This window comes from Chiloscyllium plagiosum, chromosome 26 (genome assembly GCF_004010195.1).
Source record: "Chiloscyllium plagiosum isolate BGI_BamShark_2017 chromosome 26, ASM401019v2, whole genome shotgun sequence".
NCBI lineage: Eukaryota > Metazoa > Chordata > Chondrichthyes > Orectolobiformes > Hemiscylliidae > Chiloscyllium > Chiloscyllium plagiosum.
In genome coordinates this window covers 50,160,440-50,177,996 of record NC_057735.1, presented here as the reverse complement: position 1 = coordinate 50,177,996, position 17,557 = coordinate 50,160,440, and the positions used below count along the sequence as shown (strand labels likewise).

Here is a 17,557-nt window from a genome sequence, read left to right as displayed (position 1 = left end):
GATTTCCCACGCACAAAGCCATGTTGACTATCCCTAATCAGTCCTTGCCTTTCCAAATACATGTATATCCTGTCCCTCAGGACTCCCTCCAACAACTTGCCCACCAGTCTATGGTTCCCTGGCTTGTCTTTACCGCCCTTCTGAAACAGTGGCACCATGTTAGCCAACCTCCAGTCTTCTGGCACCTCACCTGTGACTATCGATGATACAAATATCTCAGCAATAGGCCCAGCAATCACTTCTCTAGCTTCCCACAGAGTTCTTGGGAACACCTGACCAGATCCTGGGGATGTATCCACCTTTAACCGTTTCAAGACATCCAGCATTTCCTCCTCTGTAATCTGGACATTTTGCAAGATGTAACCATCTATTTCCCTACAGTCTATATCTTCCATATCCTTTTCCACAGTAAACACTGATGCAAAATATTCATTTAGTATCTCCCCCGTTTTCTGTGGCTCCACACAAAGGCCGCCTTGCTAATCTTTGGGGGGGCCTATCCTCTCCCTACTTACCCTTTTGTACTTAATATATTTGTAAAGACCCTTTGGCAAATAGAATTAAGGAGAATCCAAAGCTATCTCATGTGCCCTTTTTGCCCTCCTGATTTCTCTCTTAAGTATATGCCTACTGCCTTTATACTCTAGGGATTCACTCGATCTATCCTGTCTATACCTGACATATGTTTCCTTCTTTTTCTTAATCAAACCCTCAATTTCTTTAGTCATCCAGCATTCCCTATACCTACCAGCCTTCCCTTTCACCCTGACAGGAATATGCTTTCTCTGGATTCTGGTTATCTCACTTCTGAAGGCTTCCCATTTTCGAGCCGTCCCTTTACCTGCGAACATCTGCCTCCAATCAGCTTCCGAAAGTTCTTGCGTAATACCGTCAAAATTGGCATTTCTCCAATTTAGGACTTCAACTTTTAGATCTGGTCTATCCTTTTCCATCATGATTTTAAAACGAATAGAAATATGGTCGCTGGCCCCAAAGTGCTCCCCCACTGACACCTCAATCACCTGCCCTGCCTTATTTCCCAAGAGTAGGTCAAGTTTTGCACCTTCTCTCGTAGGTACATCCACATACTGAATCAGAAAATTGTCTTGTACGCACTTAAGAAATTCCTCTCCATCTAAACCTTTAACAATATGGCAGTCCCAGTCTATGTTTGGAAAGTTAAAATCCCAGACCATAACTACCCTATTATTCTTACAGGTAGCTGAGATCTCCTTACAAATTTGTTTCTCAATTTCCCTCTGACTATTGGGGAGTCTATAATACAATCCCAATAAGGTGATCATCCCTTTCTTATTTCTCAGTTCCATCCAAATAACTTCCCTGGATGTATTTCCGGGAATATCCACCCTCAGCACAGATGTAATGCTATCCCTTATCAAAAATGCCACCCCCACCTCCCACCCTCCTCCTCTCTTGCCTCCCTTTCTATCCTTCCTGTAGCATTTGTATCCTGGAACATTAAGCTGTCAGTCCTGCCCATCCCTGAGCCATGTTTCTGTACTTGCTATGATATCCCAGTCCCATGTTCCTAACCATGCCCCGAGTTCATCTGCCTTCCCTGTTAGGCCCCTTGCATTGAAATAAATGCAGTTTAATTTATCAATCCGACCTTGTCCCTGCCTGCCCTGACTGTGACTCACTTCTGTTCTCAACTGTACCCGCCTCAGATTGATCTTTTTCCTCACTATCCCCTAGGTCCCAACCCCCCACCTTACTAGTTTAAATCCTCCCAAGCAGTTCTAGCAAATTTCCCTGCCAGTATATTAGTCCCCTTCCAATTTAGGTGCAATCCGTCCTTCTTGTACAGGTCACTTCTAACCCAATAGAGATTCCAATGATCCAAAAATGTAAATCCTTCTCCCATACACCAGCTCCTCAGCCATGCATTCATCTGCTCTATCCTCCTATTCCTGCCCTCACGAGCTCGTAGTACTGGGAGTAATCCAGATATTACTACCTTTGAGGACCTCCTTTTTACATTTCTATCTAACTCCCTGTAATCTCCCTTTAGAATCTCAACCTTTTCCCTTCCTATATCGTTGGTTCCAACATGGACAATGACCTCTTGCTGGCCCCTCTCCCCCGTGAGAACATTCTGCACCCTCTGAGACATCCTTGATCCTGGCACCAGGGAAACAACACACCATTCTGCTTTTTCTCTGCTGGCCACAGAAACGTCTGTCTGTATCTCGGACTACAGAATCTCCTAACACAATTGATCTCTTGGAAACCGACGTACCCCTCATTGCCTAAGAGCCAGTCTCAATACCAGAAACTTGGTTGTTCATGCAACGTTCTCCTGAGAATCCATCACCCCGTACATTTTCAAAAACAGCATACCGGTTTGAAATGGGTATATCCACAAAAGAATCAGAAGTAAGGATCAGGAACACTTCTGTGTCACAAAGAAACAGAAGCAGGGCTTTGGAGCTAACATCTTTTTATACACAGAATCAGCCGCAGATATCATTGTCATCACTAACAGGAGAATCGAGATCAGGGGTTGAGACAGTCACTGTCTGCAATAGACCTGGAAGGAGGGGTCAGTCTCTCAGGAATTCGGACAGTAGGTGACACTCCTCAGAAGAGCTATCATCTGTGGAACTGCAGGTGCCATTGCTTGCTTGAGCCCTGGAATTGTACGCTATTCCTCAAGAAGAACAGGAATGATTCAATACCTTCACTTCTATGACTAAAACTGACGATTATTTGGTTTTAAGGGCCCAAGTTCAAGTTTCATGTGTTGCCTCATTCCCCACAGTACTCACCTTCAGAACTTCCATCTTTAGCCCACTATCTGAGCTTGGGCCATCAGGCATCTGCAAGGCTTGTACAAATGCCTCTGTGAACTGCTGTACCACAGGAAAGATCAATGCCTTGGCTGCACCCTGAAAAAGATGTAGAGAAATAGCCTTCAGATACAATTTTAAAGGGTCACTGGAACCAAAACTTTAACTCTGATTCCTCTTCACAGATGTTGTCCAGCCTGCTGAGATTCTCCAGCAGTTTGTTTATTGCTTCAGATATAATATAACCCATATGCTCAGCATACCCTCAAATCAATAAATCATTGGGGCATACATCGGATCACAATACACAGGAGCAGAAATTAGGCTATTCAGCCTATCAAGTCTGCTCTGCCAACCAACCATGGCTGATAAGTTTCTCAACCCCATTCTCCCACTTTCTTGCCATAACCCTTGATACTCAAGAACCTTTTCACTCCTGGAACCATTCTCATGGACCTCCGCTGAACATGCTCCAAGGTCAATACATCCTTCTTGAGTTACGTGCCCCAAAACTGCACGCAATATTCCAAATGTGGTCTGACCAGAGCCTTATAGAGCCGCAGAAGTACATTCCGGCTTTTATGTTCTAGTCCTCTCAAAATAAATGCAATTATTGCATTTGCCTTCCTAACTGTTGATTCAACCTGCAAGTTTACCTTGAGAGGATCCTGGACTAGAAATCCCACGTCTCTTAGCACTTCAGAATTTTCTCCCCATTTAGAAAATAGTTCATGCCTCTATTCTTCCTCACAAAGTGCATGGCCTCAGACTTTCCTATGTTGTACTCCATGTGCCACTTCCGTGCCCACTCTCCTAACCTATCCAAATTCCTTTGCAGGCTCCCCACCTTCTTGATGCTACCTGTTCCTCCAACTATCTTTATATCATTTGAAAACTTAGCCAGAATGCCCTCAGTTCCTCCATCTTGGTTAGTAATGTCTAAACTGAAAAACTGTGGTCCCAACACTGAGCCTTGCGGAACACCATTTATCACCGGCTGCCATCCTGAGAAAGACTCTTTCATGCTCTGCTTTCTGCCAGACAGCCAAGTTTATACCCATGCTAGCACCTTGCCTCTGACACCATGGGCTCTTATTTTACTCAGTAGCCTCCTGTGCAGCACTTTGTCAAAAGCTTTCTTTACGTCCAGGTCGATAACATCCATTGGCTCTCCTTCATCTATCCTGCTTATTATTTCCTCAAAAGAATTCTTGCAGATGGTAAGGCACGACCTCCCCTTGATGAACCCATGCTGGCTTTGCCCGTACACTTCCAAGTATTCAGAAATCTCATTCTTCATAATGGATTCCAGGATCTTACCCAGAACGGAGGTTAGGTTAATCAGTCTATAATTGTGCGTCTTTTGCCTTACTCATTTTTTAAACAGGGTGTCATGTTATCAATTTTCCAGTTCTCTGGGACCCTCCCAGATTCTAACGATTACTGAAAGATCACCACTAATGCCTCCACTATCTCTTCAGCTACCTCCCTTAGGACTCCGGGGTGTAGTCCATCTGGTCCAGGTGATTTATCCACCTTTAGGCCATTCAGTTCTTCTAGCACGTTTTCCTTGATGATGGCAATTATACTCACCTCTACCTTCTCACTCTCTTGAATGTTTGGGATATTACTAGTGTCTTCCACTGTGAAGACTGACACGACGTAATTGTTCAGTTTCTCAGCCATTTCCTTGCTCGTCATTACTATCTCCCCTGCATCATTTTCCAGTGGCCCAATGTCCACGTTTGCCTCTATTTTGCCCTCTCTATATCTAAAGAAACTCCTGCAGTCTTCCTTTATAATAGTGGCTAGCTTACCCTCATATTTACATTTCTCCCTCTTTTTTGTTGCCAAAGCTTTCCAACCCTCTGGTTTTCCACTATCCTTCGTCACACTATGCTTTCTCTTTTGCACTATCCCTCACTTCCCTAGTCAGCCGTGGTTGCCTCATCCGCCGCCCTGTACCATGCTTCTTTTACCTTGAGATGAATCTTTGTTGTGTCTCCTGAATTACTCCCAGAAACTCCTGCCATTGCAGTCCCACTGTCTTTCCTGCTCAGCATCTCCCTCATGCCTGTGTAGTTGCCTTTATTCAACTGTAATACAGTTACCTCTGATTCTATCTTCTCCATCTCAACTGCAGAGTTAATATGATCATGCTTCCTAACGGTTCTTTTAACTTAAGCTCCCTTATCAAGTCTGCCTCACTGCACAACACTAAATCCAGTATCACCTGCTCCCTAGTGGGCTCCACCACAAGCTGCTCCAAATAGCCATCTCATAGACATTCCACAAATTCCATTTCTTGTAATCCACTACCAACCTGGTTTTCCCAATCCATATGGAAATTCCCCATGATCACTGTAACTTTGCCTTTCCTGCACACCTTTTCTACCTCCTCGTGTATCTTATGCCCCAGCTCCTGACTACTATTTGGAAGCCTGTACATAACTCCAACTGTTTTTTCCACTTTTGCGGTTCCTCAGTTCTACCCACACAGGTTCTATGCCATCTGACCCCATTTCATTTTTTACTATTGATTTAAGATATGAGACAAAACAGAACTTTGGAAAAAGTCATATTGAATTTATTATGGAGAAATTTAAACATTTAGAAAATAAAATTACTCACAATCAGGAGGGCTATTTAGAAATAATTATGAACTTATAAACAAAGTTACACCTTTTTAAACAAAGTGTAATTTGTTAAATAGGCTTCCACAATAATGTTCGGTGCTAGAATGGAAGATCTCATCAGTTCAATGGTTGCTAATGGACTGCAGTTTTCTGAGCAGTGTAGGTACTTCAACAGCTGCCCTGTAGAGTATGCATCAAACAATTGACAGCAACTTCAAATTTCCATGGTTTAACTGCATTTGGGCATATGCTAGAAGATGCCATCAGTTTACACAGTGGAAATGACGACCACTACAAGTTTATTATCATTACTATCTCAAAAGATACATCAATTATTAATGCATATATACATTGATATCACACATGTACACACTTGTGTGTATACACAAGACAGATACAAGTATATTTCTGCCAGCAGGATACAGTGCATGCACCTAATACAGTACCTGTAATAATCTTGATTAAGAACATGAATAGAATCTGCAGACTGATTTGGCTTGGAGGACAACTGAGCTCATGGGTAGATGGAGAAGTGGAGAGCTCACAACTGAGAAGTGTTTTTTTTTAAAAGAAAGGAGTTGACCCAACGTGCCAAATGCTTTCTATTTCACCATTTAGTCTTTCACCTACCTTCTCAACCTCTTCAATCGCACAGATAAGGTTGGCGCATGTGGTGAAGATCTCAACTGCACGTGCTCTGGTTCGAATACTATAAACCTATAGAAATGAACACTAATTAACATAGAACATAGAACAATACAGCACAGAACAGGCCCTTCGGCCCACGATGTTGTGCCGAACTTCTAACCTAGATTAAGTACCGATCCATGTACCTATCCAAATGCCGCTTAAAGGTCGCCAATGATTCTATATTGCTACATCTGCAGCTTCTAAACATTTGTCAATTAAAACAATGAAGTATTGAAAAGTTTGTCTGAATTCACAATAATACACTGCTATACAGGTAATATAATTCATTTTCACTAATTGTTCCAATCATTTCATTTTTCAATGATGTTTTAGTAAATGCATTTGTTCCTGAACCGTTTGTGACTGTATGACTTACCTTTCTTTGACCATTATTCTCAACTTGTTCATTCTGGACTACTCAGCTTCTGGCCTGATTACAGCCTCACTCAAAAGAGCTGAACTCCTGTGTGACAAGCATTAGTAAAGATGGAATTGGGGAAACTCTCTACTGGGCAAAACATACTGAAAAAGGTGCTGTGATTGTTGAAGGTCAATCAACATCACTGCAGGAGGTCTTCAGGGTAGTGTTAACTGTAGCTCTGTTGATAACACTCACACCAGCGTAAAGAGATTCTGGGTCACAATCTCCCATTTAAACCAGATCAATCATAATATAGAAACAAGAGAAGGGAAACGCCATAATTCAGGAAAAAGGCAAGTATCTTGAGCTGAAGCCAATGTACAGCAACACGTTTATTGCCCATTGCCAGTTATGCTTGAGGTGGTGGCGGAGAGCTTCTTCTTGAACAGCTGCAGTCTTTGACTAGGCACAATCACAATGCCATCAGGGAGTGACAGGGCTAACAGTCATACAAAACGGAAAGAGACCCTTCAGTCCACTCATCTGTGCCAACCAGACATTCCAATGTGACCTAGTACCATTTGCTAGCATTTGGTCCATATCCATCTTACCTTTTCTATTCATATACCCATTAAAATGCCTTCATAAATGTTTTAATTGTACCAGCCTCCATCATTTCCTCCGGCAGCTCATTCCATACATGCACCACCCTCTGTGTAAAAAAGCTACAGGTCCTCTTTAAATCTTTCTCTTCTCACCTTAAACCTATGTCCTCAAGATGTTGCATTTTATTATGTTTTTCCTGGGACAAAAGATAGTAAAATTCTACTCCTGTTCATTCAAGAAAATCATGAATTCCGCACTGCATTGTGTTGCAATCAAGAGACCAGTTGCCTCTATCAGTGTTGCATCTCAGACTTTTGCAGGAGGAGAGATGAAAAACAAATGCATCGGATGTGGGAGATAGCATAACGGTGGTGGTGATGTGGATGGGAGGCAACTACAGCAAAGAGTGAAAATGCAAATAGCTGAGTTGTTTGCATGGCTCCAGGGACTGAGGCATCTGCTTGGGATTAGACAGGAGGTGGGAGCGTGAGAATCCAGTTGTCACAGCCCAAGTAGGTGTCAGCACAGACAGAAATAGGAAAGGGTTCCTGCATACAGTATGGGGAACTCTGCATTAAATTGACAAACAGAACTGCAAAAGTTGTAATCTCTAAATTATTAACGGAGTTGTGTGCAACTTAGCATTGGGTACAAATTATAAAGATGAATATGCGGCTCAAAGACCAGTGTAGGAGCACGTGCTCCACTTGGTGGGGCACCAGCACCAGAAAGGGGGATGCTTTACATTTGAGACTGTGTACAACTGAACCATGTTGCGACCAGTGTTCTTGCAAATTTCATAACTAAGGAAACAGAGAATTAGACACCATTAGACCATTAGACACCATTAGTATTGGTGTCGGGAATCAAATGTGGGAAGGTGTGGTATATCAAAGAATTGAGACGACGTAGAAGGTAAAATTAGAAATTAGCATCAGACAATGGCAGGAACGGACAGAAAGAAAAATACTCAATGCATCAGAAATCAAAACTAGACATTTAAAAGATAACAAGACAGCAAAATTAAAGGCTTTGTATCTGAATGAGAGAAGCACTTATAAATAAATTGACAATGCACAAAGATATGTCATGACCTGACTGGCTGCAAAATGATTCGGTCGTATTTCTGACTATTAAGGGGCATGTGACATTAAAGAAAAATAGGAAGCTCAGTAAAGGAGGGGTAGCACTGTTAATCAAGGATGGCATTAGTGAAATAGCTGAACATTACCTTGATCCAAGAGTTTAGGGTGTAGAATCAAGTTAGGTGGAAATGTGAAATAGTTGGGGAAAGAATTCATTAGAAGGAATAGTCTGCTGACTCTAACAGTAACCACAATGTGATTAAAAGACACTGAAAAAAATACAATAATCAAGTTTTGAGTACTTGTGATAAGGGATAGTAATCATGTATGACATTAATCTACACATTTATGAACTGGATCACAGAATGCTTTTGAGATAGTTCCTTAGGAATGATACATTGTAGAACCAGCCACACAGCAGTTATATTAGACTTGGTATTGTTTAACGTGGCAACTCCAGGCAATACCAATTACAATAGGATTGAATTTTACATCCAGTGTGCAAGGGAGAAGAATGGGTCTAAAACAAACTAGGCAGCTATGTGGAAGTTGAGCTAGCTGAAGAGAAGTGAAATGTTAAGCTAGATAGATAGATACACAGTATCAGACATTTAGGGAATATTTTGGAACATACTTGTTCTGAGTATTCTATTATTATTAAAATTCTATCCACCACTTAACTAAAATACTTAGGCATGACGTGGAGGTGCCGGTGTTGGACTGGAGTGGACATAGTTAAAAATCACAGCATCAGGTTACAGTCCAACAGGTTTATTTGGAAGCACAGCTTTCGGAGTGCGGCTCCATCATCAGGCAGCTAGTGGAGCATGATCATAGGACACAGAATTTATAGTAAAAGATCAAAGTATCATACAACTGATGCAATGTATTGAATAAACCTAGATTGCTGTTAAGTCTTTAATCACTTAGAATGTAATTATGGTGGCACTTTTTTAAAAAAAAATAAAACCTTAAGTTATCTTGGGAATGTGACTTGAAAGAAGTCCTAGGATTTACATATTAATGAATCGAAACCTGCAACCATAATATTAACTGCACACAGGTCAATGGCAGGTCAGGTGATTGGTCAGAATACAGTGAATGACTAAAAGATGAATCAAGAGGAAAAAAATTGAGTACAAGAATAAGCTGGTTATGAATGTAAAAATGGTTAGCAAGAATTTCTAAACTTCCTCTCCAAAATAAGAAAGCAAGTAAAATGAGACAAACACAGAATAATTGAGAAATCCAGGAGATCTGGTAGCATTGGAGAGAAACAGGAGTTAACATTTCAATTCTGGCATGACTCTTCTTCAAAGGTGAAGCAAAGTGAGGGTTGGTCCTCTAGAGAGGGGTATTAATAGTGGACAATAAGGAAATGGCAGATGAAGTAAACAGTATTTTGCTTTTGTATTCACTATACAGGTTACAACAAAACATTCCAGTAATAGCTGTAAGTCAGAACCTTGAAGGGAAAGAGAACGTTAGTGAAATTACAATCACTAAGGAAGTAACACTAAGCTAGCTGAAGCAGCTACATGTCAACAAAGTTTCAAGGTCCAGTTGGGCTTCTTCCTAGGTTCTTGAGTGGTAGTAGGTGCATTAGTGTTAATTTTCCATTTTTTTCCCCTCAATCCACGAAATGTTCTATCAGACTTTACATATCCCTCTATTCAAGAGAAGAAAACTGTAATTTATAAATAAATTAGCCAGATTTTATGGGGAATGTGTTTGAACACAGTTTTGAAGAGGTGTCATATTGAATCTGAAACACTAGCTGATGCTGCCAAACCTGCTGAGTTTCTCCAGAATTCTGTGTTTGTATTAAAACCAAAACTAGGTACTTAGAAATACCTCAAGTCGGAAATCAGCATGATTTATGAAAGAAAAAAAATCATATTTAACTAATTTGAGACATCATTAAAGGAGTACATGTGCTGTGGATAAAGGCAAGCCCTCTTGATACTGACCTTTTGTGACTCATACATCTAGATCGCTCAAAATCTCAAAATTCTGCAATCATCCTGTTTAAATGTTCTTGTGCTTTTTCATTCTTCCTGTCAATGTGAACAGTTTCGCACTTTGTAAAAACAATGACTGCAGATGCTGGAAACCAGATTCTGGATTAGTGGTGCTGGAAAAGCACAGCAGTTCAGACAACATCTGAGGAGTAGTAAAATCGACATTTCGGGCAAAAGCCCTTCAGGGCATCAAAGTGCTTTTCCAGCACCACTAATCCAGAATCTGGTTTCCAGCATCTGCAGTCATTGTTTTTACAAAGTGCGAAACTGTTCACATTGACAGGAAGAATGAAAAAGCACAAGAACATTTAAAGGCAATGGATTTCCAGAAGGCAGATAAGGCAGAACATGAATGGTTATTGAAGAAAATAAAAGTTCTAATATGTGTGGAATGTTAGCATGGATGGAAAGATGGCTGATGGTTGGTAGGCAAAGTTCTTTTTTGCCAAACTGGCAGGATGCGATGAATGGGGTCCTGCAGGTTCTGTGCTGGGGTATCAATTTTTTGCAATTTGCATCAATTATTTTGACAAGGAGAACAAAGGCATGGTAGTTATATTTGCAGACAACACAGATAGTAGGGAAGTATGTTGCCAAACTGTTGCGGCACATTCGGTCCATTGTGTTTGCACCAGCTCTCCAAATGAACATTGTGACTCAAAGCCAACCGACTGCCCATTTCGTATCCTTGCACAACAGTTTTATTTAAAATCATCCTCTCATGGCCTCTTGAATGACTTGATTGAAACTACCTCCACGTTTCCAGACAATGCACTCGAACCACTCCTTGTGAGGAAAAGCTTTTGCGCACTCAGATAAGGATGGATAGCTTGAGTGAGTGGACAAAACTTTGGCAGATGGTGTATTATAAGCACAGTGTGAAACTTTGATGCCCTGAAGGGCTTTTGCCCGAAATATCGATTTTACTACTCCTCAGATGTTGTCTGAACTGCTGTGCTTTTCCAGCACCACTAATCCAGAATCTGGTTTCCAGCATCTGCAGTCATTGTTTTTACAAAGTGCGAAACTGTTCACATTGACAGGAAGAATGAAAAAGCACAAGAACATTTAAACAGGATGATTGCAGAATTTTGAGATTTTGAGCGATCTAGATGTATGAGTCACAAAAGGTCAGTATCAAGAAGTCTAATGAACTACTACCCTTTATTGTGAGATGAACTAAAATACATAGGATATTATGCTTCAGTTATACAAGACATTGATGAGACCACATCTTGAATACCGCGCGGTTTTGGTTTCCATAATTGATGAAGAATGCAAATAAATTGGAGGCAATTCAGAGGTTTACAAGACTGAAACCTGGAATGGAGTGTGTTGTTTTTTATTTTGAAAACGTACTTGACAAGTTCGACTTATTCCAGGGGAGATTAGAACAAAGAGGGCTGACTTAACTGGGATGCACAAAATCCTGAATGATGTCGACAAGATGGCACAGTAATATTTTCTCCTGTGGAGAAGCCCAGAATTAGGAAGCACTGTTTTAAAATTAGGGTTCTTCCTTTTTGGACAGAAGAGCAAAAATTTCTTCTCCCATAGGATTGACAACTTTGGAACACTTAGCCTCAGGGGGCAGAAGAAGTGGGATCATAGAATTATTGTAAGGCAGTGGTAGATTAATTCCTTTGACTGCCAAGAATCTGAGTTAGCTGGGGTTATCTGAGAATGTGGATTTCAAAATATTAACAGATCAGCCCTGAATATTCTGAACAAGGGTCACTGAACTTAAAGCATTCACTCTTTTCTCTCCACAGACGCTGTCAGACTTGCTGAGCGTCTCCAGCAGTTTGATTTTGTCATCTAATATGGGGTCACTGGTCAGAATAGGGTGGTCGAAGGCCAAGTGACAATTCACTAGCGCAGCTGAACCTGCCAGTTGGAAAACTAAATGTCCTTTGATTTGCAGGCTACCCAAGTAACGAGTGCAGGTCAGACTCAAGTTATTTGGCAAAATTAAACATCAAGGAATGTTATCATATTCAACCTGTTCCCCAATATTGGGTATTGTAACAAAATCAAAATCCCCTTCCTAATAGCACAGTGCTGTATCTACAGTTCAACAATGTTGTACGGTGTTCATCAGCAACTGTTTTCTTTGGGGGGGGGGGGGGGGAGAGAGAGAATTGGATAACAGACCTACTCCGCATCATTCATATCCTATGAGGAATTTTAAAATTCTTTAATATAGATATTAGAACTTCAACTGGCTTTGGAAGCTTGTTTCTCTGTCTTTGATAGTTCAGGGAACCTAAAAGAACAACTGCCATCGCTTGTCACTTACCTCAGCCATTGTAAAAATTTTATACATTTCTGGCAAAATTACAGGAGCCACAAGTGGCATCTGTGTATCTGTCACTTCTCGGGTGAATTCTGCAGAAGGAGACAGAGGTATTAGTAAGCAAAAAGAGCCCCAGTTTTATCTTCCTGAATTGTGGTTTAAAACAATTAGGGTTCTGAAAAGAATACCCATTAATCATACCTGTGAGCACCCGCATAGCCCCGTGCACTGCATTCACATCACCACTAATCAGCATCTCCATCAATAGTCGGAAGAGCTCTGGCCATGCCTCTGGCCAATCCCAGTAAGCTATTGCCGATATAGCATAAGCTACACTCGAACGCACTTTACTGATCGACTCTCGCAGACCATTTGGTAAAAGCTCTCTGATGGCCACCTTTGCCTACAACAAAAGTTCAAGCAAATGATCAGATGGTGATAATCCTCAATTCACTTTTCTCATTCATTCTCAGTCTGTGGGCAACCATAGATATGCCACATTTATGGCTCATCCTCAGTTGATCCACATTGGAACCACAGTGTATATTAATACATGAGTACAAAGGAGACAGACACACACGCACCCCAAACAGCTCTAGATCACTATTTAGCCTTTGCTACTTTAAATTACAAAACCTTATCCTCTTACTTGTAAATCATTTGGTTAAGACAACAAATTTAGCTGAGGCAATGAGTTCAGTTTTCCCAATTAGAACCTAACAAACCTACAACTCTCCCAGAAAAGGCAATTAAGTCAAGTGATGGAAAGTAGGAATGGGTGTTAACTACAAACATGTGGACTGATATGAAGTTCTGTAGTTTCTACACAATCAAGTTTCTTCGCCCTTGTGCCATTTTAGTAAATCTCCCTTCAGCTTTAAGATCTTTCATTCCTGCAGTGCAACATAACAAATAGGGATTTTTAAAATTTAATGCAAATTTTTAGCTTAACTTTACTGCAGGTACTTCATGCCTTTATCAAATTGTGAAACTCAACAGTCACACATTTCTTTTTAAAACAGCTTTTCAACTTGCTCTGCTATTTCAAAGATTTGTGTACACACAATCAGATCTCTATCCTGGCACCTAGTTTAAAGTTATATTTCACTCATATGGCCTCCCTTCATTCTCTTACCAAAATGTATCATTTTGTTCTCTACATTCAAATTCTGTCATGTGTCTACCCATTTCATCAGCCTGCATCCAAAAGCAGATTTCTCTCCTTCATTTGCAACCTTACTTTATTCACAAATTTTGAAATTCTCCCTTATACTTTCAAGATGATGTCATTAATATGTTTCAAAAAGAACAGTACAGATATCCAAATCAGAGTACAGATATTAATGTTTAGAAACACTAAGATATTTGCTTCCACACCAGAACAAACCATACACCCCATATTCCTCCCTCCACCAGTTTTGCATCCATGCTGTCACTTTCCCTTCAATTTCAGGGGCTTTAATTTAACTAAAAGTTTTAGTACTTCATCAAACGCCTTTTGAATGTTAATTTCCAAATTCAGATAATATCAACTGTATTACTCTCATTCATATGCCCATTAAAGGAATGAAGAACTCAATCAAGTTAAATAACAGCAAACCATCTAAAATCAATATTAATCTATACTGATTTGCCATTATTTGCTCATTTCTCCACATAGGATTAATTTTGTAACAGATTGTCATCAACATTAGTCTGACTGGTCAGTAATTGTCCAGTTAATGCTTCACCTATGCTCTTTGAAAGGTTTGGCACAGACTAGATGAGATGAACGGCCTCTTTCCACAATGCAGGGATTGTATAATTGCTTAATACTTGTATAATTGCTTCTGGGATTCTAAATTGGTTGCTAGCTAACCTCAAGGGAGAGCAAGATTCCATGCTGAGTTTGTAGCCAGCCTAGGTCCCATCATCTAAGTCCGGGCTAGAAGGAAGCCTATACATTGCTTTGTAGAAAGAACACTATTTGGCTCAGCTCACCAAGGAAACTATTAGTGGATTTACCTCTGGGAGTTTACAACTTAATGAATTGATTTTTAAAACTTCTAGATTTATCAGAATTTATAATCTCTCGGATTTCCTTTTTTTTAAACTTCCTGAGTTGATGTGCAAGTGAATGGAGTAGCGAAACAACTCCCCCATGTTCTAAATATTTTGTTAGTAAATTCTATTTTAGACTTCCTCTTAAAGGTTTTTGCTGTATGCTTATTTCAAAAACCCAGGTGGGTGAAGAGAGAGAGAGTAAAGAATAAATCAAATAACTGCTTCTGGCTTAAGAGATAAGGAAGCAATCTAAATTCACCAGATTCGCTTTTGTCTGTGACATCAGGCACTAACCCATTCTCATACCTTGATTGACTCTTCTTCCATCTTTTAAATTTCCTCTGTTCATAATTCAATTTTACTCCTTACTGTGTAATGAATATTTCACTGACATAAGCTTCTTTTGAAGTCATCTTCCAGAAAGAAATGTGTCACACTTGCACAAAGCTCTCTCTTTTTGAGGGTTGCAATACACAAATTAGTTCTAATCCATTTTTTTAGTTTTAATTTTTCCTTGGTTTAGATTAGATTACTTACAGTGTGGAAACAGGCCCTTCGGCCCAACAAGACCACACCGCCCCGCCAAAGCGCAACCCACTCATACCCCTACATTTACCCTTTACCTAACACTACAGGCAATTTAGCATGGCCAATTCACCTGACCTGCACATCTTTGGACTGTGGGAGGAAACCGGAGCACCCGGAGGAAACCCACGCAGACACGGGGAGAACTTGCAAACTCCACACAGTCAGTCGCCTGAGGCGGTTCTTTCTTCATATCCATTCAGATCATAAACACTGGAGCGCTAAACAACATTAACATTTGACAGCAATGCTCTTTGTCACAAGCTTTAACTCTGGCTCCTCAGATACTGCCATTCCTGAATATCTCCAGGACTTTCAGTTTTTATATCAGATTTCTAGCTTCGGAAGTACTTTTATTTTTAATCAGTGTCTTAATCATTGATCCTCAAAAGCTCTTCCATTGAAACATCTTCTACTTGGCACACCTTATTCTCCAGAGCTAGTTCTAGCAACTCCTCCTGTCTCACCAAGCAGCAAACACACTGATCAAAACAGTACCACAGTCACCATTTAATAGTTCATGTAGCTTTCTGCAACTTGCCTGCAAATTTGCTTTCAAATCTTGTTGACTCTTAAAACTCAGATTACACATCAAAAGTGTAATAGCTCCTCTGTTGTTCCTTAATGTGAAGCAAGTGAATTCACTTTTTGACCCATCAACTGTTGTTTTCCCATTGTTAGGTTTCTTGGATCAAACTGCTAACTCACTCACTTTTCCTCCCTTCCTTATTTTTTCCCGAATGCAGGTTCCTAAGTTCTCAATTTTCCCTTATTTCACAATTCTTCAGCATTGGAGATGGATCTTCAGTCCATGATGTACAAAACAGCTTTCTGAATGGATAATTCACCTACTGCCTTCACTCCACCTTCTCTCTATAACAATGCACACTTTTCCTTTATTAAAAAAAACAGTAATTTCCTTCTGAATCCTTCAACTGAATCTGCTTCCACCACACACTCGGGCAGGGCATTCTACACATTAACCATTTGCTGCACAAAAAAATTTTCCCTCTTGTCTTCTTTTAATACCTGTTTCAAATGTGTACCCTCTTGCACCCTAGCCTGTACAGAGGGGAACAGTTCCTCCCTATTTTACCTTTCACCAGATGTGCTATTTCATGTCTCTTGAGACTCGTACCTGCAGATCAATAACAGTACTTATAACCATAAGTTACAGGATCAGAAGTACACCATTTGGCCAATCAAGTCTGCTCCACCATTTGATCACGGCTGATATGTTTTGCAACCTTATTCTCCTGCCTTCTCTCCGTAGCCCTTGATTTCCCTACTTATCAAGAACCTCTGTCTTAAATGCACTCAATGACATGGTTGCCACAGACCTCTGCAGCAATGAGTGCTGCAAATTTGCCATCCTCTGGCTTCAGAAATTCCTCATTTCAGTTTTTTTATAGAGAAATTTTGTTCTTTACAAAATTATAAAAGTACATAAATACAATTAAAAATAATAACTACAATGAACTAACTATTACTCTACAAATCAAAAACCACATTCGCCACAAATCTATAAATAAATAACGCTACTCAGCGCAACCACACCGAAGCTCCCAACCTTTGGGAGCATTAATTCTCGTGCCCGTATTTATTCAGAATTCTTCTTCCAAGGGCACAAGGCTCACTAAACCTAATCACCATGGCTAAACAAATGCCCTAATTAAAATGGCAGTCAAGTCTATGTCCATGTAATTCAAAAAAGGGCTGCCATGTCTTCTAAAAAAGTTCTGTTTTATGGTGCACCAGATTTGTGAGGAAATCCAAAGGGATGCGTTCCATAATTAACTTCATTCCAACAGGCCCGGGAAGGTTCCCAGACACCCAGCTCATCAAAATATTCTTCCTTGCATTGTAAGTGAGAATGTTAAATACTTCTTTCCCCCATGTGCGTCTAAGGAAGATAAATTCGGCAAGCCCAAGAAGACAGAGACCGGTTTCCCCTTTACTTCGGCCCCCAAGACCCTCTCCGTTACCCCTGCCACAGTGCTCCAGTACCTATGAAGCTAGTGGCATGACCACAAACAGTGAGGGGATCTATGCTGATTTTGCACTTGGGGCAGATTGGAGATGCTCCCTTTTTGAATATCCTAAGACGATCTGGGGCCAAATGAATCCTATGAAGAACCTTCAACTGCATGGCATATGTTCTGTTACAGATCGAGATCTTTCTCATGTTCTCCCAAATGTCCTCTCATATCTCTGAGGGGCTCTCCACTCCCAACTCTTACTCACAGTCACTCAATGTCATTCGAGACACCGCTCCACAATAGTTGGTAACCAGTACAAACCAAGAGCACTCTCCTCTCTGTGTCAGACCTACAGTTGTTGGTCAAAAGCGTAGTTTTTTTTTGGATGAAGTCCCTAACCTGAAAATAACGAGGAAGGTCCCTGCTGACCAATCCAAATTTGCGG

General features: G+C 40.6%; 1 protein-coding gene across 2 annotated transcripts in view; it reads right to left on the bottom strand.

The window, feature by feature from the left end:
• ipo9 (importin 9) overlaps positions 1 to 17,557 on the bottom strand; it is a 71,433-nt gene that overhangs the window by 38,850 nt on the left and 15,026 nt on the right. For both annotated transcript variants that reach the window (XM_043717095.1, XM_043717094.1), the window contains exons 4-7: positions 12,707 to 12,908; positions 12,509 to 12,597; positions 6,077 to 6,163; positions 2,790 to 2,909 (exon numbers count right to left, since the gene is read on the bottom strand). In XM_043717095.1, the coding sequence (XP_043573030.1) occupies positions 2,790 to 2,909; positions 6,077 to 6,163; positions 12,509 to 12,597; positions 12,707 to 12,908 (498 nt within the window). The remainder of the gene's footprint in view (positions 1 to 2,789; positions 2,910 to 6,076; positions 6,164 to 12,508; positions 12,598 to 12,706; positions 12,909 to 17,557) is intronic.